General features: G+C 43.2%; 1 protein-coding gene across 3 annotated transcripts in view; it reads right to left on the bottom strand.

The window, feature by feature from the left end:
- LOC128703317 (uncharacterized) overlaps positions 1–27,753 on the bottom strand; it is a 38,162-nt gene that overhangs the window by 4,589 nt on the left and 5,820 nt on the right. Inside the window, exons 1-4 of one of the 3 annotated variants that reach the window (XM_070085301.1) lie at positions 26,552–27,128; positions 21,646–21,723; positions 18,333–19,368; positions 11,172–11,315 (exon numbers count right to left, since the gene is read on the bottom strand). In XM_070085301.1, the coding sequence (XP_069941402.1) occupies positions 11,172–11,315; positions 18,333–19,368; positions 21,646–21,723; positions 26,552–26,914 (1,621 nt within the window). In that variant the 5' untranslated portion in view covers positions 26,915–27,128. Of the gene's footprint in view, positions 1–11,171; positions 11,316–18,332; positions 19,369–21,645; positions 21,724–26,551; positions 27,129–27,753 lie in introns of those variants that run through there. The other 2 variants (XM_070085302.1, XM_070085303.1) reach the window with 2 other exon arrangements.

The raw sequence follows: 27,753 nt of genomic DNA on the forward strand, positions 1-27,753 counted from the left end.
GAGCTACGGGGATTGTCCTATGAAGAAAGGTTGAGGGAAATCGGCCTGACGACACTGGAGGCCAGGAGGGTCAGGGGAGACATGATAACGACATATAAAATACTGCGCGGAATAGACGAGGTGGACAAAGACGGGATGTTCCAGAGATGGGACACAGACACAAGAGGTCACAATTGGAAGTTGAAGACTCAGATGAATCAAAGGGATGTTAGGAAGTATTTCTTCAGTCATAGAGTAGTCAGGCCATGGAATAGCCTAGAAAGTGATGTGGTGGAGGCAGGAACCATACATAGTTTTAAGGCGAGGTATGATAGAGCTCATGGGGCAGGGAGAGAGAGGACCTAGTAGCAATCAGCGAAGAGGCGGGGCCAGGAGCTGTGACTCGACCCCTGCAACCACAAATAGGTGAGTACAAATAGGTGAGTACACAAACACACACACGAACACACACACACACGAACACACACGAACACACACGGACACACACGGACACACACACACGAACACACACAAAAGCTAGAGGACCAGGCACACATAACAGGAAAGGCACTGCAATGGATCAGAGAATATCTGACAGGGAGGCAACAAAGAGTCATGGTACGCGACGAGGTGTCAGAGTGGGCGCCTGTGACAAGCGGGGTTCCACAGGGGTCAGTCCTAGGACCTGTGCTGTTCTTGGTATATGTGAACAACATAACGGAAGGGATAGACTCAGAAGTGTCCTTGTTTGCAGATGATGTGAAGTTAATGAGAAGAATCAAATCGGACGAGGATCAGGCAGGACTACAAAGAGACCTGGACAGGCTACAAGCCTGGTCCAGCAACTGGCTCCTTGAATTTAACCCTGCCAAATGCAAAGTCATAAAGATTGGGGAAGGGCAAAGAAGACCGCAGACACAATATAGTTTAGATGGCCAAAGACTGCAAACCTCACTCAAGGAAAAAGATCTGGGGATGAGTATAACACCAAGCATATCTCCTGAGGCGCACATCAATCAGATAACTGCTGCAGCATACGGGCGCCTGGCAAACCTACGGATAGCGTTCCGATACCTCAGTAAGGATTCGTTTAAGACTCTGTATACCATCTACGTCAGGCCCATACTGGAGTATGCAGCACCAGTTTGGAATCCACACCTAGTCAAGCACGTCAAGAAATTAGAGAAAGTGCAAATGTTTGCAACAAGACTAGTCTCAGAGCTACGGGGATTGTCCTACGAAGAAAGGTTGAGGGAAATCGGTCTGACGACACTGGAAGACAGGAGGGTCAGGGGAGACATGATAACGACATATAAAATACTGCACGGAATAGACAAGGTGGACAAAGATGGGATGTTCCAGAGATGGGACACAGACACAAGAGGTCACAATTGGAAGCTGAAGACTCAGATGAATCAAAGGGATGTTAGGAAGTATTTCTTTAGTCATAGAGTAGTCAGGCCGTGGAATAGCCTAGAAAGTGACGTTTTGGAGGCGGGAACCATACATAGTTTTAAGGCGAGGTATGATAGAGCTCATGGGGCAAGGAGAGAGAGGACCTAGTAGCAATCAGCGAAGAGGCGGGGCCAGGAGCTGTGACTCGACCCCTGCAACCACAAATAGGTGAGTACAAATAGGTGAGTACAAACACACACAAGCACACACGAACACACACACAAGGTGGTAATAGCAGTGATGTATAACCCACCACAGAACAGCAGGAGGCCAAGGCAAGAGTACGACGAGAGAAATAGAGCGATGGTTGACACACTGGCTAGAGTGGCCAGAAGAGCGCATGCATGCAGGGCAAAGCTCCTGATCATGGGTGACTTTAACCACAAGGAGATCGATTGGGAGAACTTGGACCCGCATGGGGGCCAAGATACATGGAGGGCCAAGATGATGGAGGTGGTACTGGAAAACTTCGTGTACCAACACGTAAGGGACACTACAAGAGAGAGAGGAGAGGATGAACCAGCAAGGCTAGACTTAGTATTCACCTTGAGTAGTGCAGATATCGAGGACATCTCATATGAAAGACCCCTTGGGGCCAGTGACCATGTGGTTTTAAGCTTCGAATACACAGTAGAGCTACAAGTGGAGGAAGAAGCAGGAAGGCCAGGACGAATGAAGCCAAACTACAAGAAAGGGGACTACACAGGAATGAGGAACTTCCTGAACGGGGTTCAGTGGGACAGAGAACTGGCAGGGAAACCAGTTAATGAGATGATGGAATATGTAGCAACAAAATGCAAGGAGGCTGAGGAGAGGTTTGTTCCCAAGGGTAACAGGAATAATGAAAAAGGCAGGATGAGCCCATGGTTTACCCAAAGGTGCAGGGAGGCAAAAACCAAGTGTGCTAGGGAATGGAAGAAATATAGAAGGCACAGGACCCAGGAGAATATGGAGAGCAGTCGTAGAGCCAGAAACGAATATGCACAGATAAGAAGGGAGGCCCAAAGACAATATGAAAATGACATGGCAGCGAAAGCCAAATCTGACCCGAAACTGTTGTACAGCCACATCAGGAGGAAAACAACAGTCAAGGACCAGGTAATCAGGCTAAGGAAGGAAGGAGGAGAGACAACAAGAAATGACCGTGAAGTATGTGAGGAACTCAACAAGAGATTCAAAGAAGTGTTCACAGAGGAGACAGAAGGGGCTCCAGAAAGACGGAGAGGTGGGGCACACCACCATGTGCTGGACACAGTGCACACAACCGAGGAAGAAGTGAAGAGGCTTCTGAGTGAGCTAGATACCTCAAAGGCAATGGGGCCAGATAACATCTCCCCATGGGTATTGAGAGAGGGAGCAGAGGCGCTCTGTGTACCCCTAACAACAATATTCAATATATCTATCGAAACAGGGAGATTGCCTGAGGCATGGAAGACAGCAAATGTAGTCCCAATCTTTAAAAAAGGAGACAGACATGAAGCATTAAACTACAGACCAGTGTCACTGACATGTATAATATGCAAAATCATGGAGAAGATTATCAGAAGAGTGGTGGAACACCTAGAAAGGAATGATCTCATCAACAGCAGCCAACATGGTTTCAGGGACAGAAAATCCTGTGTCACAAACCTACTGGAGTTCTATGACATGGTGACAGCAGTAAGACAAGAGAGAGAGGGGTGGGTGGATTGCATATTCTTGGACTGCAAGAAAGCGTTTGACACAGTTCCAGACAAGAGATTAGGGCAAAAACTGGAGGACCAAGCAGGGATAACAGGGAAGGCACTACAATGGATCAGGGAATACTTGTCAGGAAGACAGCAGCGAGTAATGGTACGTGGCGAGGTGTCAGAGTGGGCACCTGTGACCAGCGGGGTCCCACAGGGGTCAGTCCTAGGACCAGTGCTGTTTCTGGTATTTGTGAACGACATGACGGAAGGAATAAACTCCGAGGTGTCCCTGTTTGCAGATGACGTGAAGTTGATGAGAAGAGTTCATTCGATCGAAGACCAGGCAGAACTACAAAGGGATCTGGACAGGCTGCAGACCTGGTCCAGCAACTGGCTCCTGGAGTTCAATCCCACCAAGTGCAAAGTCATGAGGATTGGGGAAGGGCAAAGAAGACTGCAGACGGAGTACAGTCTAAGGGGCCAGAGACTACAAACATCACTCAAGGAAAAAGATCTTGGGGTGAGTATAACACCAGGCACATCTCCTGAAGCGCACATCAACCAAATAACTGCCGCAGCATATGGGCGCCTGGCAAACCTCAGAACAGCATTTCGACATCTTAAGGAGTCGTTCAGGACCCTGTACACCGTGTACGTTAGGCCCATATTAGAGTATGCGGCATCAGTTTGGAACCCACACCTAGCCAAGCATGTAAAGAAACTAGAGAAAGTGCAAAGGTTTGCAACAAGACTAGTCCCAGGGTTAAGAGGTATGTCCTATGAGGAGAGGTTAAGGGAAATCAACCTGACGACACTGGAGGACAGGAGAGATAGGGGGGTTAGGTAAGACACATATGCAACAGTTAGGTATCTTTATTGTGAAACGTTTCGCCTACACAGTAGGCTTCTTCAGTCAAGTACAGAAAAGTTGATAGAAGCAGAAGATACTTGAAGACGATGTAATCAGTCCATCACCCTTAAAGTTTTGAGGTGGTCAGTCCCTCAGTCTGGAGAAGAGCATTGTTCCATAGTATGAAACCATATTGTTTCATACTATGGAACAATGCTCTTCTCCAGACTGAGGGACTGACCACCTCAAAATTTTAAGGGTGATGGACTGATTACATCGTCTTCAAGTATCTTCTGCTTCTATCAACTTTTCTGTACTTGACTGAAGAAGCCTACTGTGTAGGCGAAACGTTTCACAATAAAGATACCTAACTGTTGCATATGTGTCTTACCTAACAACCTGTCGGTATTTTATACCATTTTAATGTTCAGAGATAGGGGGGACATGATAACGACTTACAAAATACTGAGAGGAATTGACAAGGTGGACAAAGACAGGATGTTCCAGAGATGGGACACAGCAACACGGGGACACAGTTGGAAGTTGAAGACACAGATGAATCAAAGGGATGTTATGAAGTATTTCTTCAGCCACAGAGTAGTCAGGAAGTGGAATAGTTTGGGAAGCGATGTAGTGGAGGCAGGATCCATACATAGCTTTAAGCAGAGGTACGATAAAGCTCATGGTTCAGGGAGAGTGACCTAGTAGCGACCGGTGAAGAGGCGGGGCCAGGAGCTTGGACTCGACCCCTGCAACCTCAACTAGGTGAGTACAACTAGGCGAGTACACACGAACACACACACACGAACACCCACACACGAACAAACACACACGAACACCCACACACGAACAAACACACACGAACAAACACACACACGAACACGCACGAACACACACACGCACGAACACACACACGCACGAACACACACACGCACGAACACACACACGCACGAACACACACACGCACGAACACACACACGCACGAACACACACGCACTAACACACACGCACGAACACACACGCACGAACACACACACGCACGAACACACACACGCACGAACACACACACACACGCACGAACACACACACGCACGAACACACACACGCACGAACACACACACGCACGAACACACACACGCACGAACACACACAAGCACGAACACACACACGCACGAACACACACACGCACGAACACACACACGCACGAACACACACACGCACGAACACACACACGCACGAACACACACACGCACGAACACACACACGCACGAACACACACACGCACGAACACACACACGCACGAACACACACACGCACGAACACACACACGCACGAACACACACACGCACGAACACACACACGCACGAACACACACACACACGCACGAACACACACACGCACGAACACACACACGCACGAACACACACACGCACGAACACACACACGCACGAACACACACACGCACGAACACACACACGCACGAACACACACACGCACGAACACACACGAACACACACACACACACGAACACACACACATGAACACACACACACGAACACACACACACGAACACACACACACACGAACACACACACACACGAACACACACACACACGAACACACACACGAACACACACACGAACACACACACGAACACACACACGAACACACACACGAACACACACACGAACACACACACGAACACACACACGAACACACACACGAACACACACGAACACACACGAACACCAGGATGCGACCCACACCAGTTGACTAACACTCAGGTACCCATTTTACTGATGGGTAAACAGACAACCGGTGTTTCTACCCTCACCAGGAATCAAGCCCGGACCCTTGCCATGTGAAGCGAGAGCTTTAGCCACAAGGCCATGGAGCAGTATACTGGTATCTAGAAAAGTGACCGGGAACAAAAGACATTATACTAAACCCCATGAGAGAGGCACTTTGGGGCTGGTGAGGCTCTTGATCCAAAATAGATCCAAAATAGAGCGAAACACCAACGTCAAAGACCTGGGAGTGATCATGTCGGAGGATCTCACATTCAAGGACCATAACATTGTATCAATCGCATCTGCTAGAAAAATGACAGGATGGATAATGAGAACCTTCAAAACTAGGGAGGCCAAGCCCATGATGACACTCTTCAGGTCACTTGTTCTATCTAGGCTGGAATATTGCTGCACTAACAGCACCTTTCAAGGCAGGTGAAATTGCTGACCTAGAAAATGTACAGAGAACCTTCACGGCGCGCATAACGGAGATAAAACACCTCAATTACTGGGAGCGCTTGAGGTTCCTGAACCTGTATTCCCTGGAACGCAGGAGGGAGAGATACATGATTATATACACCTCTAAAATCCTAGAGGGACTAGTACCGAACTTGCACACGAAAATCACTCACTACGAAAGCAAAAGACTTGGCAGACGATGCAACATCCCCCCAATGAAAAGCAGGGGTGTCACTAGTACGTTAAGAGACCATACAATAAGTGTCTGGGGTCCGAGACTGTTCAACTGCCTCCCAGCATACATAAGGGGGATTACCAACAGACCCCTGGCAGTCTTCAAGCTGGCACCTAAAGTCGGTTCCTGACCAGCCGGGCTGTGGCTCGTACGTTGGTTTGCGTGCAGCCAGCAGCAACAGCCTGGTTGATCAGGCTCTGATCCACCAGGAGGCCTGGTCACAGACCGGGCCGCGGGGGCGTTGACCCCCGGAACTCTCTCCAGGTAAACTCCAGGTATCCTCCCCTAACCAGAATGGTTCACATTCTCAAGATACTGAATGATCCCTACAGCTTTAGCGCTTCTATTAAACAATACTAAAATGAAACGAACCTTCCATCCCCGTCACAGAAAAACAATTTCTTCGATCAAACAGCAGTGCTGTATGACCCTTGTGGGTTTAGTGCTTTGTTTTGATGATAATCTCCATGGGAAAGGGAACAGAATTCTTTCTCCGTCAGCCATGCATGTCGTAAAAGGCGACTAAAATGCCGGGAGCAAGGAGCTGGTACCCTACTCCTGTATAAATTACTAAATTTAAAGAAAAACTTTCTTTTTTTGGGTCACCCTGCCTGGTGGGATACGGCTGGTTTGTTAGAAAAGTAATAACTAGTTCCAACATAGCCAGAAAAATTCCATATATCCTAGTTAGATTTACAGATAATTACTTAAGTGCTCTATATCTGTTGCTATCTACTTCCTCAGACCTCTAAATGCAGAGCGGCAGACCCCACACAAAATTGCCGATGCCTAGTTTTCTTACGAGAAAACGAAATATGCCTAAAAAAAAAAAGCCTATTATACACAATTACATTGAGTATATTCTAGCAAGGTTACTAAGTCTCTCACCTTATTGCAACCTGACTCTCCCCAGTGTTCAACCCTTATGAAAACTTCACCTCTGATCATGACCTCAATCGACATTCTTACCACTTCATCCTCTTCCATGTTTCTCCACTCATGCAGCCTACCCCAGCTGGGACTTCAACACACCTTCCACAACCTCAAATAAAACTTAAAATTTCAACAATCACCAAACTTCTTACCAATCTATTGTCCTTTCATGCTTGTACTACCAGTCTGCTGTTTTCCCCTCTTGACTTCTACACGTGTGACTAAGAAATACATCCCCCCCCCAAAGTTTCACTACCCTCTTTTCCGTACAGATCCCTTCATCTCAGGAGGTAATTAATCTATTAATCTTTACCCATCTTTCTAGCTGGCAATGTCTTTCTATCTATTACATCACTATCTGCCAATTTCTCTGTTACAAAAACTAGAGACCATATCAGCTGTTACTGAAGAGAAACTCGTAATGGACATTGACCGACATTTCCCCTCATCCTCAGTGTCTCGCCCTCAACAACTCCCAACTCACACTTCTGCTACTCACAAATCCTTTAATTTACATCTGCCACCACAGGCATCGACTTCACATGTCGCCAGATCCTCCATCCACCACCACCTTTCTAATGCCACTGTATAACTGGTGACTAATAATATTACAGTGACATATCAGGGGATACAGAGGAAATCCGGGTGAATTATAAATGTTAATATCCTTGTCTTACCTTACAAGAACCAAAACTACGAAGTAGTCGGAATTATTTTCAAGCAATTGTAAAGAAACAACCATGTTTCCTTACAGGTACTTTATTTTGATCCCGTTGAGGCATACAGTAAAAATGCGCTTATTATTGTGCGCAATGATGTTTCTGAATCTCGACTTAATGATCGTACTCAGCTTCCTTATACTGCAGCACTTGTCTGTTTAGACAAGTGGTACACTGTCGGTTCCTTGTACCATTCCCCCTTAATGATCGTACTCAGCTTCCTTATACTGCAGCACATATCTGTTTAGACAAGTGGTACACTGTCGGTTCCTTGTACCATTCCCCCTTAATGATCGTACTCAGCTTCCTTATACTGCAGCACTTGTCTGTTTAGACAAGTGGTACACTGTCGGTTCCTTGTATCATTCCCCCTTATAGCCATTATTTTTACTAAATTTACATTTTCTGATTTCATCTTTAGTCCTGCACCACTCCTTTCAGCAGATGATTTTAATGCTCACTTGTTCTGGGTCTCACAGGGAATAGATGTTTTTTCTCTATCTTTCCAGGTTGCAAATGCTGATATCCTTACACATTAGATCCCTACATCTGTATACTACTCTTGATTACATCACTAGACTTCGATTGGACAGTGGTAATGATCTTCATGACAGCTATCATTTCTTCTCTTTCTTTTTTACACAAAGCTTCATTTCCACTGGCAGTTTGAACGAAGAGTTAGGGCACTCTACACATGCTTCACCTCTTTTCCTGTTCCTTGTGATTCATCTTCTGTAGACGAGTTTTATATTTTTTTATCACTTCTATTCTCTCTGCAGCCACACTTGCATTCCTCGGTACCTCGGGTAAATATTATCGAAAAGGTCCTCATGTGCTGCATCGGGTGACTACCGTTACAACAGACCTCTACACCAATTCCTAGCTTTCAAACAAACATGAGCAAGCACCTATGGTGCCATAGAGATAGCGGGATTAGGCGTTCCATTATATTTACTACTACTACCACCTCTGCTGTATGTGGCTATTTGAGCAAAAGTGCAAAAACTACCAGGCACGTACATACTCTCCAGACCGTGCGCCTGTTACTCACAGCTGCTGCTGTTGGAAGTGTTACAGACTCTGTCAAAGTTGTCACAGCAGTTGGATATCACAGTGTGCGTGTTTCCAAGGGGCTACATCTACTCTCCCTTCATTCCTTCAGTCCAAACCTAAGGGAGTCCAGCCCACTTAATTTTACCTCTCAGTTCACCGAATGGAGGGTTCGAACACGTCAAGTCCTTTATAAGGTCCTGCCTCTTGTACTGAAAACCCATATAACCCGCCCTTCACAATCCACAAAAAAAAAAAACATCGACCAACAGCAGCTGTGCCTGGTGACATCAGTGTCCATGTTTCATCACTGACATCCTTGGGTACTAGTCTTCTTATTTCTTTCAGTCGTATTTGATTATGTCGCATGTCTAGTAAAGCATGAAGTTTTTTTCTGGGTCCCTAGACACGCCAATGAAAACATTAATCACTGGGTCAGCTATTACCCAACTTTCAATTCTAACATGGGTATTCCTTTCTGGGAATATTCTTCATTATTCTCTTACCAACTATGGAACTAACGGCAATGTTAGTCTCAGTTAGTACACAAGAATTATCTATCAAAGTACAGCAGCGCAGTATGACCCTAGTGGGTTTAGCGCTTAGTTTTGATTATAATAATATCAAAGTACAATTGGCTTTCTACCCACCATTTCCCCACTACTCTAGGGTTTGGGAAACTACACTTATGCGATTACCTTACTGACACATGTAATTCACCCGTGTGTGTGTGTGTGTGTGTGTGTGTGTGTGTGTGTGTGTGTGTGTGTGTGTGTGTGCGTGTGTGCGTGCGTGCGTGTGTGCGCGCGCCACTCGGACAGGCATCTGCCACCTCTTCGAGGACTCGTGCGGCACTGTCAGCTCACCATATATCAAATGGCAGCCATATCTATCAGATCACACAGAATTCATTTCCGTCATCAACAACGCCCCAACCTGCTCACTGTAACTAACATCCTCGGTAAAAGTCCCACAAGAGATTAGCGCTGCACCTGGTTATAAGAATAATTCTCCCTTAAGAGGTAATCTAATTCGGTAAAAGGTAAATAAAGCAAATATACTTGTCCTTGGCTCACATGCAAGAAAGCTACACATGTTCTATCACCAACTACTGCCAAAACCGAAAGCACATGTCCTCAAAAATATTTCAGCTGTTAAGAGTCAGAAATCAATAACTATAGACCACTTTTTAACATGCCTCTACCAAGATGCTTATATACTAATATACAAGGCAGTGAATGAATTCACAGAACAATATTCTTAACCCTTATCAGCGGCTCTAACCCCTACGAACTTAGTGCTCTCCATGAATGTAATAATGATTAACCCCCATCGTTTTGCTTTCTGCCCCTCCCCCTCTAAAAAAAAAAATACAAATGATACAATAATAAAAATACTTTATACAATTAACGCATTCCTCACGGTACAGTAGACCACAACCTCATTAACATATTACGGAACAAGAGACTGTCCACTTTTTCACAAGACTTGCCTCAATAACATCAAGACCCTCACATGCATGCTAGCAAGCACACAATATCTGGAACCTACCTGAAGGTACAAAAAAAACTTTCCCAGGAGCTTTAAAAATGTTAAAAAACTTACTGAACCTGCTGTAATATCTGGTTTGATTAAATTTTGTATATTAGATATGTAATGATCATGAATGCATGTCTAAAATACAACTTAATAAACTGTTGTCCCACTACTTTAGTCATAACTAAATACAGAAAATGTATATGCTAAATGGGCTCCTAAAACTACTATTCCATTTTAAATACATTACCTTCATATTTGTACTAGTATTTAGTAATAGGTATTAAGTTTAGTCTACCCAAAATACTATGCATAACAAGAGGCTTTGCAAAAAAATACTGTACTGTGAATATTTCCCTAAACTAAGGTAATTAGTTTGGAAATAAAATTTATATTTACTTTTGTTAACCCCAGGGAGGGGGGTAACTATCCCGAGGTTAAATATCACAGTTCTAATTTAATATAGATTGGAATGAAACATTCCTGCAACTATACCTAATAGTGAAGCTTCCGTAGTTGAGTTGTAAGTGGGATGTGATGTGGTGGTAAAGGAAGACGAAGTGGGAGCTGCCACATCCACCACTGGTGTTGATGTACCTGTGAAGGAGTCTGCTTGTAGTGTCATCATCAACGCTGATTCTGCAGTTATGACAGTAGTTTATTAAAACGTTCTCAAATAAACACAATGCCTCTATTGCTACTTCTCCATAAGTATGGCTAATGTTGTATTAAAGTTTTAGATTGATTAAATCTATCTGGAGGCTGGTGAAGGTTGCTACTGTGCTACTTTACTAAATCTTCAGATATAACCTTTCACCTTGCGTGGTAATGAGAGTATATTTCAATGTTCCCTGGGCATCCCCAAACAGCACTGCCAGACGTTTATTGAGAAGAGAGTAACCATCAAACAAGACATAAAAAAAAAAAAACACGTAGCAGATCCAGCCTTTTTGCATAATGTTTTGAATTAGAGTTTTATCAAGCTTTAATCAAGTTCAGATATGATAAAGCCCTATTTGGGTAAAACATAGTCTAGATATACAATACTCACTGAGGAATCCAAGAACGGTATCCCCCTTATAACAACCACAGTCACCTCTACCTCAGTATATGCAATAACGATAGTGCAGCATAAGTTTCTAACACAGTTAAATATCAGCATTGAAGGTCTGAAGAGGACTGGAAAAGCCATTCACAAATTATCACATGGAAACTGGCATCTCAGTGTTTTTCAATGAAAATATTAAGTTAGAACAACTACAGCCTTAAACTAATTCCAATCTTCCATTAAGAAACATTTTTTAAAGCCAAACTGAAGAGGCATTTTCTTGTTATCTCTGAGCAATATTCTAAAATACATCACATTAAGTTTGAAGCTTCCCAGAAGTTGCATTATCAAGGTATCAATGTTCAGGGGTTGAATCCAACTGGGCGAGGCACTCAAATTGCACAAAAAACATTAACTTTCCCATTTCCTTTCATAAAAACGCTAACTGGGATCTAAAGAGCCGTAATCAACCCAGACTTTTCTTTAAGTCTGACCAGCATTTAAGCAAGTTTTATTTAGGCTTTGAGTACATAATTTTTTACAATGGTTTTGAGGATACATTAAGCAGATTTAACCCAGCATAACCCAGTAAAGTTAAACTTACTTATTTATGATCACTGATATTCTCCACGGACACTATTTCGTTTAATAAAATTTGTTCATTAAAATTTACTCAATCTAAACTCAAGGCATAGCTTCATCTAAGGAAAAAAAAAAAACCCGTCAGCACTAAAGTTTAAAGCCAGCCTGAAGATGCATTCTTCAGTTATTGTGCAGAATCCAACAATATCTTCACCTATACAGGATAAATCATTTTGTTTACAACTGTAAAATCATAAGTTGCATCAGATATTAAAGACTGATGATGTTCACAATAGTTTTAATCGAAAGGGAGCGCTAGACCTGTAGGGGTCATAACACATCTTGGATGGGAGGCGTTCAAATTCAATCTAAGGAAGGGTAGGATAAGTCTTAGTTTCTTGCCTTCCCTCAGGAGAGCTGCCTTGATATCTGTGAGGGGCTCTTGATCCAAGGAATGAGACACATCCTTCCCTTCTGTGGACTGAACCTGAATGCCTCCCATTCCTTTAAGCAGTAACCCAAACGGGTTTAGCGTTCCATCCAGGAGCATGACCTGAATCAAAAGTCCCTCAGCAGGACGAAGGTGATCCCCCTGAGAATGTATACTCCAGTTAATGTTGTCTAACTGTTGCATATGTGTCTTACCTAACAACATGTCGGTATTGTATACCATTTTGATGTTCATCTTGTCAGACACTGCAACACATGGCATCTTGGTACAGAAAACACCTTGGACAAGCTTTTCAAGTGAGAAGTGTTGGATCTGAGAGGGACATGACCTCTCAGTGGCTACATTCTCACTACTACTACTACTACTCTGCACCTCTCCTTCCGACAGTATTTAAGTCTCCGCACTGTCGCTTGATCTTCATATAGTTCCTGACTATGGAACTGAACTTCTCCAGGCCGAGGGACTGACAACCTCAAATTCTACGACTTCAAGGGTGATGGACTGATTACATCGTCTTCACATCACTACTGTTCCTGCCTACTTTCTGTATTCGACTGAAGAAGTCTACTGTGTAGGCGAAACGTTTCGGAATAAAGTTGTCTAACTGTTGCATATGTGTCTTACCTAACAATCCAGTTAATGTAAAATTATACTCTACCATTTACAGATTATAAATGGCAAAAAAAGGCACACAAAACACTCCATTAATGGTCACGTAAGTTCCCCCGTTTTCTAACATGTTAATTTTTTTCACTATAATCTACTATGTCCATAATTAATATCGTATTTGTTTTGTTTCTGCAACACAAATTCATTGCAATAAAACTTGCAATCAGGATACATTATCGTTTAATTAAGAGTTCGAAGCCGATCAAGATTTTCCAGTCACATGGAAACTTATGTAGTTAATAAAACTGAAAAAAAAATAAAATTTACGCAGCTCAAAGTGAAAATCAGTCTTTAAAAAAAAAAAATCCCACCAACACCGAAAGTTTGAATTCTTTCGGAAAAAGCGTTCACAAGTAATTTATCTAAATTTCAATAATTTCAAGTTTTTTAAGTAAGTAAGTAAGTAAGTAAGTTTATTCAGGTATACACAAATACAGTTACATAGAATTATCATATATAGCAGCATATGTCCGCAAAAATTACTAATTTGGACTTATTCAGCCTCGACTTTATAAGGCATAAATATTAATATTTTGAAGGTAATGTGAGGAGGCTTTTTCTAATTATTTAATAAAACATGATATTGATTTCCATTTAACATAATTAGTAAACTGGGACTTATGGACCCGAATAACGTTAATCTTACTTTCTGCAAAAAAAAAAAAAAAACAGGACTGAAAATTGAAAGCCTATCAGAAGAGGTATTTTCTAGGTAATTCAAAGGATTTCAACGATTGCAGGTTTTACATGGTCTATGAAAGCAAATTTGTCAATATACCAAATTTAACTTAATGGTTGAGGCATTTTATGTAGAGAATAGTATCCATTAAGTACTGAAGCTGTTCAAAAGAGGGACAATAATATATTAAACGTGATACGGGAATAATGTTAGAAAACAGTGGTAAATATAAACCTACACGGGGCAATTTAACTCGTCCATGGTCCAAGTAGGAGGCACTTTTTTTTTTCGGTGTTTGAAGCCAAGCAGCAGAGGCTTTTGAAAATTATCAGACTCCTTCCAAAAATCTTCAATGGGTTCCATAACAATCAGGAGGTCACTTACACATGCCAACAATTGTACGAATTTTGCCCTAGTTATCGTACACTAGTACTGAAAATTTAACAGCTGATCAGCTAAAGACTTCTCGTGTTGTGACCGAAATATAAAGGAAAAAAAAGATTAAGGCAAGTGCTCAGAGCAGAGGTCGGCAAATGTTTTTTTTTTAAGTCACCCCAAAACAAATTTGTGTACAGCGAAATTCCCAACTGGACTTTAAAGTCCACAGAATACATAAAACACAAGGGGCATTCAAATTCAAAATAGTTTATTGAATTCACTTGTATGGAGAATGCAGTCATATAAACTGAAAAAATATGTATTATACACGATAAAGCAAAATTTGAATCGAAACAAAAAATTAACAATTTCTTTTGCAATTTTATTTATTTTACTGAGCCTTCATTACACCCGAAATTTTAATTTTTACCCCAAATTCCCCCCCTCCCTCCCCCGGTTCCCAGACCTAGAACTTAGAGGTTCCCAGTCGAGTATAAACAAAAGCTCATTGTGCTACGTGTGTTTGACATGATATATAAGAAGCTATCGGCTCGAGTCCAAGAAAGTAAAGAACGAGTCCGATTTCTTGAATCAAGAGCTCTTCACCGGCATCAAGGAGCCTCCCTTGAGGACTGTCCAACTAGAATCCATCGCTGTTAGTCCCGTCTTGGTTGCCTTAGCTATACGGTAACCAGGGCAACATTATGCAAATTTTGACATTTACATGCGTTTTGTGACCACATTCTTACAACCCATTCCAAGATTCATGGAATGGGTCTAATAACTTATCAATTTGGACTTGGTTAAGCCGTCCAATAGCAGCGTGAACCTTGTGTTCAGAAAACCACTAGTGGTGAGAATTTGAGGCCGATCAGACGAGTCATTCTCCAGTTATGGAGGATAGACAAATTTGAATGAAAGCAGACAAAGTTAATGGATATTCTCCTGGCTCTAAGATACATCAACTATTTGTGACGAATGGTTTTGAAAACCGACAAGTTGAAGAATTGAGACACTTATAAAGATTCCCATGTGTTACATAAGTGTCTCAATTTTTCAATTTGTCTGTTTTCAAAACCATTCGTCACATCTGTCAGACACTGCAACATCATGGGATCTTGGTACAAAGACTTCAACGCTTGCCCAACCTTTGGACGACGACCTACTTACACTAGTGGCAGGTCCCACTGTGATCCCGCCTCCTCCTGCTTCAACTCATCTCACTGCAGTACATAAGCCACCTCTCTGGCCCTATGCTGCGCTTCCTACAAGAGTGATGGACTCAACACATCGTTTTCAGGTTGAGGGACTGATTACCTCAAACTTCTACTCTCGTTACCCACTTCTACTTTGTATTGGACTAATGAAGCCACTGTGTGGCGAAACGTTTCTTCAATAAAGATTCCCATGTGTTGCATAAGTGTCTCAATTCTTCCACATCAACTATTAAACACTGAAGGCGTTTAGAAGAGGGAAACTGAAATTTCCTTAACATGATTTGGTGGGAACAAAATTTATACTCTAGTTTACACACAAAATAACCAGATCTGCAGCGACACTTTAATTACACACACTGTCGTCGTTATTGAATTACGAGGCAACTTGTTTGAAGATCACAACTGAGGATTTTGGAGGTTATCTGATCTGTTCCAGGATGCTAGAAACGAGTTCAGTGACTTTGATCATAGGTTACGTGAACAAGCCAACTGTGCCAAGAATTTGGAACCTATTACCGTACACTCGAGATAAAAATTTGAAACCTTTTGGATGAGGAGTTCTCGAGGTATGGCTAAAATAAAAACGGAAAGTTAGAGGAAGAAAAGCAAATCAGGTAAGCTTTTAAAAGAGCACATTTTCAGGAATATCTAATAAATAAATAAATAAATAATAAATAATAATAAATTAACCTAACCTGTTGGCACATTTAAAAAAGATATTTCCCGTGACTTTCCCTAGGAAAATATATTTCACTTTTTTCCTGTGACTGCCATCATTTAGATCTCGTACGTACGTGTACACACACACACACACACACACACACACACACACACACACACACACACACACACACACACTATTTATTTGAACATGATACAGAGTAGTACAAATGAATACAGTTAAGTGTAACATGCCAAAGCCCCTTGTATGCAGAGCATTATGGGCAGGCTTAAAATTAACTTTAGATTAACTAAGCAGTGATATATTCAGTGGTAAAACATTATTGTAAACAGATAACAATTAAGTACAAATGAGTATTACAAAGACAGGTCATATGGTCATTTACTTTGTTGCTGAACATTCAGTAGAATGGAGTATTCTGTTGGGTAATGTAATTAAAAAATAAAGTTTGATTGGGTATCAGATTAAACATTTATGAGATACAATTTTTAAGATACAATTATTCAGTATTTATTTGGTTGTGGGTGAGTAAGTGATTTTTGAGAAGAGACTTGAATTTATAAACAGTGTTTCTTTTATATTTACAGGTAATGAATTCCAGATTTTAGGGCCTTTTATGTGCATTGAGTTTTTGCATAGTGTGAAATGGACACGAGGAACATCAAAGAGTGATCTGTGCCTTGTGTTATGGTCATGTGTTCTGTTGAGGTTGGTAAGGAGATGTTTGAGGGGAGGGTTAATATCAGAGTTAAGTGTTCTATGTATGTAATAGGTGCAGTAATAAGTATGGATGTTTTGTATGGTGAGTAGGTTGAGTGTTTTGAATATTGGTGGAGTGTGCTGCCTGTAGTGAGAATTTATCATCATTCTGACTGCAGCCTTTTGTTGGGTAATTAGTGGTCTCAGATGGTTTATTGTTGTTAAGCCCCATGCACAAATTCCATAGGTGAGATAGAGGTAAATAAGTGAATGATATAGGGCCAGGAGGGCTGACTGTGGAAACAGTACCGTATCTTCGATAGTATGCCTACGGTCTTGGAAATTTTCTTGGAAATTTGTTGTATATGTGTTTGAAATTTGAGTATTATCAAGGTGGATTCCTAAGAATTTTCCCTCTGTGAGTTTTGTGATAGGTGATCCGCTTATCATTATGTTAAGAGGGACATCTGTAGCTCTGTTACCAAACTGAATGAAGTAGGTTTTGTCAATGTTTAGTGTAAGTTTGTTGGTCCTCATCCAAGTAGATATTTTCTGTAATTCGGTATTTACAGTATTGGCTAGCGTGACTGGGCTCGGGTGAGAGAAGACGTATGTGGTGTCATCTGCAAATAATGTGGGTTTGAGTAGTTGCGATGCATTTGGTAGGTCATTTATGTATATGAGAAAGAAGAGGGCCAAGAACATTTCCCTGTGGGATACCAATTGTAATTGGCTGTGCGGAAGAGTTTGCCCCATTTGTGTGCACATATTGGCTTCTGTTGCTGAGATATGACTTTAGGTAGTTGACAATTTTATATGGAGCAAGTCATGGTCAACTGTATCAAAAGCTTTACGTAAGTCAATGAAGATCCCCAGTGGGACTTCTTTTTTCTCTATTGCAGTGTATATATGTTCTAGCATGTGTATAATAGCATCATTAGTATTTTTATTAGGCCTGAACCCAAATTGACAGGGGTTGAGTATGTTGTGGGAGATGAGATAGGAATAGATTCACTGATGAATTAATTTTTCGAAGATTTTAGAGAGAGGGTGTAAGTTGGATATTAGCCTATAGTTATTCAAGTCTGTTTGGTCTCCTCCTTTATGAATCGGGCAGCACGTATACACATGCACATACACACACATATATACACACAACTCACACGGACGTATATACAACAGGCTTAGTGTCCAAGGGACATGTGCCTAGGATAAATTAGTAACTAAATACTAGAACACACTTATACTGACTTGGGGGATCGGAGAGGCAGGACTCGCAGCGAGGGTCACCACACAGTGCACTGTTATGGTAGTGGTGATGACCTGAGCAGGTCACCATACCTGGCCACTCATCGTCACTCATCAGAAGTCCAGTCTGAAGGCAAGCAAATATTTCGTCCCCATCTGCAGCCATCACGTTGTCAAGAAAAGCACTTGCAACATCCAGGCAAAACGCAGCACTTGCCAGCGTTGAGATTGTAAGGTTCTGCAGGTGAACCTTGAGAAGAGGTGCAACTGAGGTGTTGTAGTTAAATATGGCGCGATGACCCGCAAAGTTTATGTTCACATTATTCAGTATGAGCGAGACACTGGGAGAGAGCGCCATGGCGGCCCCTTCGAGAACAGCATTTTCAATACCTTCGAAGATTACTTCTCCACCGCCATCACTGGCCACATCTACCGACGCTTCTTTCAGTGTCAGCTCTTTTATATTTATAGCTTTAAAATCTCCTATATTTATAGCTTGAGTCTCTACCACTAGAATGTCAGTCAGTTTAACCTCAAGGAATGATGCCTCTGGCTGGATGTAAGGTATGATGGCTCGGGAACAAAAACGTATGATTCTCACACTCTTCATGCTGAGAAAAATACGCGGAGCTACAATACTTCGAGGCTCGTACATCACTTCTGCTGCCTGTTCTATTATAAGCTGCATCTCTGCCGGAGCATTAATATCTTGATAATCAATAGAAAACTTGTTATTGCTGGGGTCAATGGTTTGAAATGAGAACGCCCCTTCAGGCAGTATAAATGTCTTCTCTATTTCTGACACATTTATAACAAGACTGGTGTTTCGGGGTTGTAGAGCTCCTGGAGATACCTTCACCTCCCCCACCTTGAAGATTGAGAGATGTTCAAGACTGGAGCTAAGGCTGCCAGGACAGATGTAAAGAACTGGGGTGTGACCCACCATCAGCCAAGGTTCTGTACCAGAGGAGGCGAAGACGAGCAGCTGGTCGCCCTGACACAGGCTTTGAGACAGCTGTGGTTCATATTCTGTGTCACTCTGTGGATATATTAAGATTATCAACAAAATCATCAGATAATTAAGGTATTTGTGGGTTGAAGTTAAAGATAAAGTTGCAGAAAAATCGCTTATTAATACAGAGTCCCAATAAAAACTGACTTTATAAATTATCTCTTCATATCGGGAAAAAGGGGTAGATGAACATCCATGGGGAGGGGGTGAGGGGGGTCGCTAAACCAAAACGCAAAACTATTTTTCAATTAATGGTCAATTTTCACTGTGCTGTATTGACTAGTGACTTCAAAAGCTTAATAGTCTCAGATTATTATTATTATAATCAAGGGGGAAGCGCAAAACCCGGAGGATTATACAGCGCCTGGGGGGGGGGGATGTGGAAGGCATTCAGGCTTAATTCGGGGAACTGGAGCACAGATCCAATTCCCTAAATCAAGAGCCCCTCACCAACATCAAGGAACCTTCCTTGAGGGGTTAATAGTCTCAGAAATTTAATATATACATACTGGAGTTCTTTTTTTTTTAAGACTATTACTTAACACTTCATGGTATGTAAGATTTTTTTCTTTTTTTAAATAGTGTCTTACTTTTCCTGTAATACATTTCAGATTCTGATGATGGATGAAGAAACATCCGAAACCTTAATAAAGAAACTGGAAACCTGGATGAGTTACTGGCAACGCTTGATTCAATGGCTTGTATCCGTATTAACTATCAACAAAAGCATCAATACAGACAATAGTCTTATCCACAGTGACAGAACAACAATAGACTTAGATACTAAAGGTCAGGAGAGAAAAAATTGTGACTATAAAGTCACACAACAGAGGAAACATCTGCACTTTTCGCCTCTATGATATAAACTGTGGTTTGGAATTTTTACGGATTAGTAATATATGTTGAAAATTGATGAAAACAGTTAAGAAATGAATTATTGGCTAGTGTGGTAGGTGTGGCTGGTGTAGGGGATGTGGCTGGTGTGGGGAAGTAGTTGGTGTGAAGGTGTGGGGGTTGAGTAGCTGGTGTGGGGGTGTGTGGCTGGTATGCGGCCGGTGCAGTTGTAGTGGCTGGTTTGTGGGGCATGTGGCTGGTGTGAGGGTGCGTGACTGGTGTGGGGGCGTGTGGCTGGTGTGGGGATGTATAGCTGGTGAGGGTGTGTGTGGCTAGTGTGTGAGGTGTGGCTAGTGTGCGAGGTGTGGCTAGTGTGCGAGGTGTGGCTAGTGTGCGAGGTGTGGCTAGTGTGGTGTGGCTAGTGTGTGAGGTGTGGCTAGTGTGTGAGGTGTGGCTAGTGTGGTGTGGCTAGTGTGTGAGGTGTGGCTAGTGTGGTGTGGCTAGTGTGGTGTGGCTAGTGTGTGAGGTGTGGCTAGTGTGTGAGGTGTGGCTAGTGTGTGAGGTGTGGCTAGTGTGTGAGGTGTGGCTAGTGTGTGAGGTGCGGCTGGTGCGTGAGGGTGTGTGGCTGGTGCGTGAGGGTGTGTGGCTGGTGCGTGAGGGTGTGTGGCTGGTGCGTGAGGGTGTGTGGCTGGTGCGTGAGGGTGTGTGGCTGGTGCGTGAGGGTGTGGCGCTGGTGCGTGAGGGTGTGTGGCTGGTGCGTGAGGGTGTGTGGCTGGTGCGTGAGGGTGTGTGGCTGGTGCGTGAGGGTGTGGAGCTGGTGCGTGAGTGAGGGTGGCAGGTGCGTGAGGGTGTGTGGCTGGTGCGTGAGGGTGTGGGGCTGGTCCGTGAGGGTGTGGAGCTGGTGCGTGAGGGTGTGGAGCTGGTGCGTGAGGGTGTGTGGCTGGTGCGTGAGGGTGTGTGGCTGGTGCGTGAGGGTGTGTGGCTGGTGCGTGAGGGTGTGGAGCTGGTGCGTGAGGGTGTGTGGCTGGTGCGTGAGGGTGTGTGGCTGGTGCGTGAGGGTGTGTGGCTGGTGCGTGAGGGTGTGTGGCTGGTGCGTGAGGGTGTGGAGCTGGTGCGTGAGGGTGTGTGGCTGGTGCGTGAGGGTGTGTGGCTGGTGCGTGAGGGTGTGTGGCTGGTGCGTGAGGGTGTGTGGCTGGTGCGTGAGGGTGTGTGGCTGGTGCGTGAGGGTGTGGAGCTGGTGCATGAGGGTGTGTGGCTGGTGAGTGAGGGTGTGTGGCTGGTGCGTGAGGGTGTGTGGGTGGTGCGTGTGGGTGTGTGGCTGGTGCGTGAGGGTGTGTGGCTGGTGCGTGAGGGTGTGGGGCTGGTGCGTGAAGGTGTGTGGCTGGTGCGTGAGGGTGTGTGGCTGGTGCGTGAGGGTGTGTGGCTGGTGCGTGAGGGTGTGTGGCTGGTGCGTGAGGGTGTGTGGCTTACCCTGTCAGCTCCTCGCCGGCGTTTTCTCCACATGTTACCACCATGGCACACTCCATTTCTCACGAAGGGTCCGTATATCTGTAATCAGTCTGGATCATTACCTAAGATACATGCTCCAGCACCAGACATGCTCAAATATTTGCATCAGATATAACAGAAATTCTTCAGCAACAATAGGGAAGGAACACTGGATTCTCCCCTTCCACACACAACATCACATTACCAATAAGCTGAGGACAATTAGGAAAACTATTACACCAAGTGTGTTTGACCTCTAAAAATACCCTTTTATACAGTGTTAGTTTTACACTGACAACTGCGCCGCTACTTGATACACTTTCACTGTTAACAGCACCATGATACGTGATAGTGTCAGTATTAATGAAGATGACCAGTGTCTTGTTTGGGGTTAAATAACACTGGAACCGACACGACATGATGCGGTGTTATTTATAACCCTCTTAGTTCGTGAGGAGTCTAATGTTTACAAGGTATTTCTTTTAAAGCAAAAATAAAATTAGTATTACTAATCTTACATTGTTAAGATCTAACAGACTGGGCTATGAACTGTGAATCAGCCCCCTGTAAACTCACTGAGGTGAATACATCTAGTTGAGTACAGAGGTGAATACATCTAGTTGAGTACAGAGGTGAATACATCTAGTTGAGTACAGAGGTGAATACATCTAGTTGAGTACAGAGGTGAATACATCTGAGTACACAGTGAGAGAGAAATTTACAAAATTGGGTATATAATTAAAATATTTTATTTTGGCTCCTGCTATGTCAGTTTGTTCTTAGGAGGAAGTCTAAGTTTTGATTTTATGGCGATAAATTTTTATATAACTAATCAAAATTAATTTCAGCAACTTTTTAATCAGAAGAAATGTACAAAGTTTTAATGAAATTGCAAATTTATTACTATTGTAGATATATTTGAAGAAAAATAATTAGTGTCTACCATGATGCTTCTTTGTTTGTTTGTGAGAGTCTTCCAGTTTATGTTGAAGAAGAGAGCACTACACTTGTCATGCTGAGGAGCCACTTGGCTCATTGAGTTGTGATTCCAGCAAAACCTGTAAATCCTTTTGAGTTCAAAGTCGTGGCCTTGACGAAAATCACAATTTGGACTCCATCATTGAGAACCACAGAGCGCAGCTACACACTTCCAGAGGAAAGATTTTCCCGATATAATAACCAGATTATTATAATCAAAAAGAAGCGCTAAGCCACAAGGGCTATACAGCAAATGTAATAACCAGAGAGTCATTAAGACGTCGGGATTTTCTGCATTGTTTATAGTGAGTGACAAATCCCAAATTGCTTTCACAGATGGAGCTCTGTCAGTGTATACAAACAGTTTAACCACTCAAGGTCAGGCTTCTTGAAAGATATCTTTCAAGATTTTGACGATGTCTTCTCCAGGGAATTGTGAAAAAACTTTTGTGATGCCTTCTTTATACGTCATAAATCTGGAGATGACTGTCATCTGCAATTTCCACAGATCCATCCGTACGCAATGAAATATTCCCAGTGTCTTTTCAACGCCACCATAAGTTGAACTATAACTTCTGACTTGAGGTCAATTCGACGTGTTATATTATAGAAGTTAAGAGGTAGTGACTTTAGTTTAGTTGCACCATTACCTCTGTTATTGGCCTCTCCATTTCTTTTCCAATGTTATGAGGCTTTTTGCATCTCGATTGTTCCATACTAATGAAAAGGAAATTTTCTACAGAGAAAAGCTGAACTCGAGGAGCACGACTCATTTCGCTTGATTTCATCTTTCTAATGAAGAGTTTTTCAACAAGAATTAGATAACCCGAACTAAAATGTTTCAACTTTTTCTTTACAGATTCGTTGATGAGGTCTTCAGGCACTGAAGACCACAGCCACCCCACGAGGGGAGGTTAGGTTAGATTAGGTTAGTCAAGGTTCGTCAGGAAACAGAACAAGTGTTTCCTAACTCTGGTCTTAGATTATGACCCGAAGTTGGAGCTTCTGGTCATCTGACCGAGGCCTTCCGCTGCTTTACCGGTCCACCCCCTTAAAAATTATGTTTATATGTAAAACCATTTAATACTGGGGTAGGACATTCCCAGCTAGTTTTCTCGGCTTAATGAAACCAAGTTTCAAAAATTCTGGCTTATATGGAATTTGTGCTAGGCCGTTTTCTCCGTTAACGTTCAAACTTAGAAAAAAGAAACCTAAATTGGATTACTTTTTATGAAATACACCGGAAAGCAGATCGAAACTTGGAACACAAGGAATTGTACAATAGAACAAAGGTACACAAACTGGGGGTACGAGTACCTCATGGGGTAAACAAAGGTGCCTCATGGGGTAAACAAAGGTGCCTCATGGGGTAAACAAAGGTGCCTCATGGGGTAAACAAAGGTGCCTCATGGGGTAAACAAAGGTGCCTCATGGGGTAAACAAAGGTGCCTCATGGGGTAAACAAAGGTGCCTCATGGGGTAAACAAAGGTGCCTCATGGGGTAAACAAAGGTGCCTCATGGGGTAAACAAAGGTGCCTCATGGGGTAAACAAAGGTGCCTCATGGGGTAAACAAAGGTGCCTCAAGGGGTAAACAAAGGTGCCTCAAGGGGTAAACAAAGGTGCCTCAAGGGGTAAACAAAGGTGCCTCATGGGGTAAACAAAGGTGCCCCATGGGGTAAACAAAGGTGCCTCATGGGGTAAACAAAGGTGCCTCATGGGGTAAACAAAGGTGCCTCATGGGGTAAACAAAGGTGCCTCAAGGGGTAAACAAAGGTGCCTCATGGGGTAAACAAAGGTGCCTCATGGGGTAAACAAAGGTGCCTCATGGGGTAAACAAAGGTGCCTCATGGGGTAAACAAAGGTGCCTCAAGGGGTAAACAAAGGTGCCTCATGGGGTAAACAAAGGTGCCTCAAGGGGTAAACAAAGGTGCCTCATGGGGTAAACAAAGGTGCCTCATGGGGTAAACAAAGGTGCCTCAAGGGGTAAACAAAGGTGCCTCAAGGGGTAAACAAAGGTGCCTCATGGGGTAAACAAAGGTGCCTCAAGGGGTAAACAAAGGTGCCTCATGGGGTAAACAAAGGTGCCTCATGGGGTAAACAAAGGTGCCTCATGGGGTAAACAAAGGTGCTTCAAGGGGTAAACAAAGGTGCCTCATGGGGTAAACAAAGGTGCCTCAAGGGGTAAACAAAGGTGCCTCAAGGGGTAAACAAAGGTGCCTCAAGGGGTAAACAAAGGTGCCTCATGGGGTAAACAAAGGTGCCTCATGGGGTAAACAAAGGTGCCTTCCAAGTGGTACTCGAGTTAATATTTGCTCTCACTTGTATATTTTGTAAATCTGTTTTTTTTTCATTATTTTACAGGTAGCCTAAAAGTCTCCAGGTATTGAGACAACCTATTTTTTTTTTTTGGTAAAGTAATTTAGTGTTATACTTAATTAAAAGTGATTATATTGCCATTGTAAGAGTTAAATATCAACGCCCCAGAGTGGGCTGGGCATCAAGACCATAATGGTGCCAGACTTGATGACCAGACTTGATGGCCAGACTTGATGGCCAGACTTGATGGCCAGACTTGATGGCCAGACTTGATGGCCAGACTTGATGGCCAGACTTGATGGCCAGACTTGATGACCAGACTTGATGACCAGACTTGATGGCCAGACTTGATGGCCAGACTCGATGGCCAGACTCGATGGCCAGACTCGATGACCAGACTCGATGACCAGACTCGATGACCAGACTCGATGACCAGACTCGATGACCAGACTCGATGACCAGACTCGATGACCAGACTCGATGACCAGACTCGATGACCAGACTCGATGACCAGACTTGATGACCAGACTTGATAACCAGACTTGATAACCAGACTTGATAACCAGACTTGATAACCAGACTTGATAACCAGACTTGATGACCAGACTTGATGACCAGACTTGATGACCAGACTTGATGACCAGACTTGATGACCAGACTTGATGACCAGACTTGATGACCAGACTTGATGACCAGACTTGATGACCAGACTTGATAACCAGACTCGATAACCAGACTCGATAACCAGACTCGATAACCAGACTTGATAACCAGACTTGATAACCAGACTTCCTTGATGGTGAATTTCCTACTGTTGAAACAAGTTATTCCTGATTATCTGTTTGCAACTTTTGCATAAATTAACATGTTTATTTAAAAAAAATGTTTACTTAACACAAAACTATTAACCTTTTTTTCTTAAGTATCTTCATATTGTTATATTATGAATAATTGTTCACATTAAACTATGTATAAAGCTTTTCCTTCACGTTGTGTTTCTGTACGACACAAGTTGTTGTACAGGGTAACTACAGACTCCAAAACTTTGTGCGCGGTGTTCCTCTCTGTCTTAATCTCTGATGTCATTTGTAAGCTATTTTTTAATAGTCGAAGTTGGACCGAAACGTCGTTATAAGTTTCTGTCTCTTATGTGAGGGTTATTTGTGTATTGTTCCAGTTACGGTATTGCGAATTTTTGTTCTCTACTGCCACTTAAATTCACTCGTTAAAATATCGGACTTTGCTCAACGCCTTTACATTACTCTGACTCATTCAGCCACTGTCACTCGCTCATTCGTTTATCCACAGACTTAATTTACACAAAGTTTTTCAACAACTTAAGCTTCCTATCCCCCCCCTTCCCCGTCCCTCCAGACCTCTTCGCGAGATAACGAAGCCGTGACTCTCTCAAACATACCAGCGACTCTCATTCTGGTCGCGACCTCAAGTTTGGGAACTACTGATGACATTAAAATTAGTTTAATACTGTTTGGAGTATTTTTTCCCTATGCTATCACAGTAATTATTGAAATTATGTAATTTATCCCACGACAATGGTAAACTGCACACATGAGAAAAAGGAGTAATTTTACCTTACTTCCATTGGAGCATGAATCTCCGTTCCCTTGGAAGCAGCTACAGATTTCTTCCATACTCGCCTCAGTGTTCCTCTCCACCCTGAGGCTGCCTTTACCTGCCGTCTTCCGTTCTTCCCAGATGCTCTTAATGAGATCCTCAGTATTTTTCTTCACGTTGTTCTCATCTAGGGCGTCCTTCAGGATGTCCTTCGAGTATCCTAGACGCACTTTCTCCTCCCTCGCCCAGGTAGTATTGAGATCATCTGCAAGGATGTCTTTCACTGCATCTTCGAGAGAGAATTCCGGCAGATTGTTGAGGAGTCTGGCACTGGGGACAGCTGCCAGGAGCAAAGTCACTGACAGCACAGCTCTCCACATCTTCCCTCAATTCGGGAGCTAAGAGCCGCCACCTGGTGAATTCTGGCTATCTTGGCTGAACAATTATGCAAGAGAATTGAAAGCTTCTAGCTTTTGGTCTGGAAGCACTATCACTCTCTCCAGTAGGTTCTAGTTCTTTGTCTGGAGGCACTGTCAGCAGAGAGGCATCGCGTGTAGCAAGCTAGTACTGGCATGGCACCTCGACCAGTGGCACTACAGTTGCACCCAGACTGACTCACTTCTATAGAAGTTTCCAAACTACTTCTCTTATTCACATCCAATTAGATTTAAACTTTTTTCCCGGCGAAAATATAAGAACCTAGCAGGAGGAACTTTTGAGAAATATACAATACTGAGAAACAGGATGGTGGATAATTGCCAGACACTGTAGAGAGTAAATGTGTGATGTAATGTGAAGGAATGACTCGTGATGGTGTGGCAACAGTGGTGAGGAAGGGGGTTTTGGGAGGGGCAGTGTATGGAAGGTGTCAAGAGGTAGTAGTAGTTAAGAGACCAAATTGCTAGTTTAGGGGCAAGGACTAGAAAAGCCAAAGAGGAGAGATGGGAGGAAGAGGTAGTAAGAGTGAAAAAAGGTAAACCATGACGGAGGTAGAAACGTGCACAAAAGTAGTGAGAGACGTATACATATGGGAGAGAGAGGAGGGGAGAGGGGAGAGAGAGGGGTAGAGAGGGGAGAGAGGGGGAGAGAGGGGAGGGAGAGAGGGGTGAGAGAGAGGGGAGAAAGAAGGAGAGGGGGGAGAGAGGGAGAGAGAGGGAGAGAGAGAGGGGAGAGGGAGAGAGGGGAGAGAGAGGGGAGGGGAGAGAGGGAGGAGAGAGGG

This window comes from Cherax quadricarinatus, chromosome 15, assembly GCF_038502225.1.
Source record: "Cherax quadricarinatus isolate ZL_2023a chromosome 15, ASM3850222v1, whole genome shotgun sequence".
NCBI lineage: Eukaryota > Metazoa > Arthropoda > Malacostraca > Decapoda > Parastacidae > Cherax > Cherax quadricarinatus.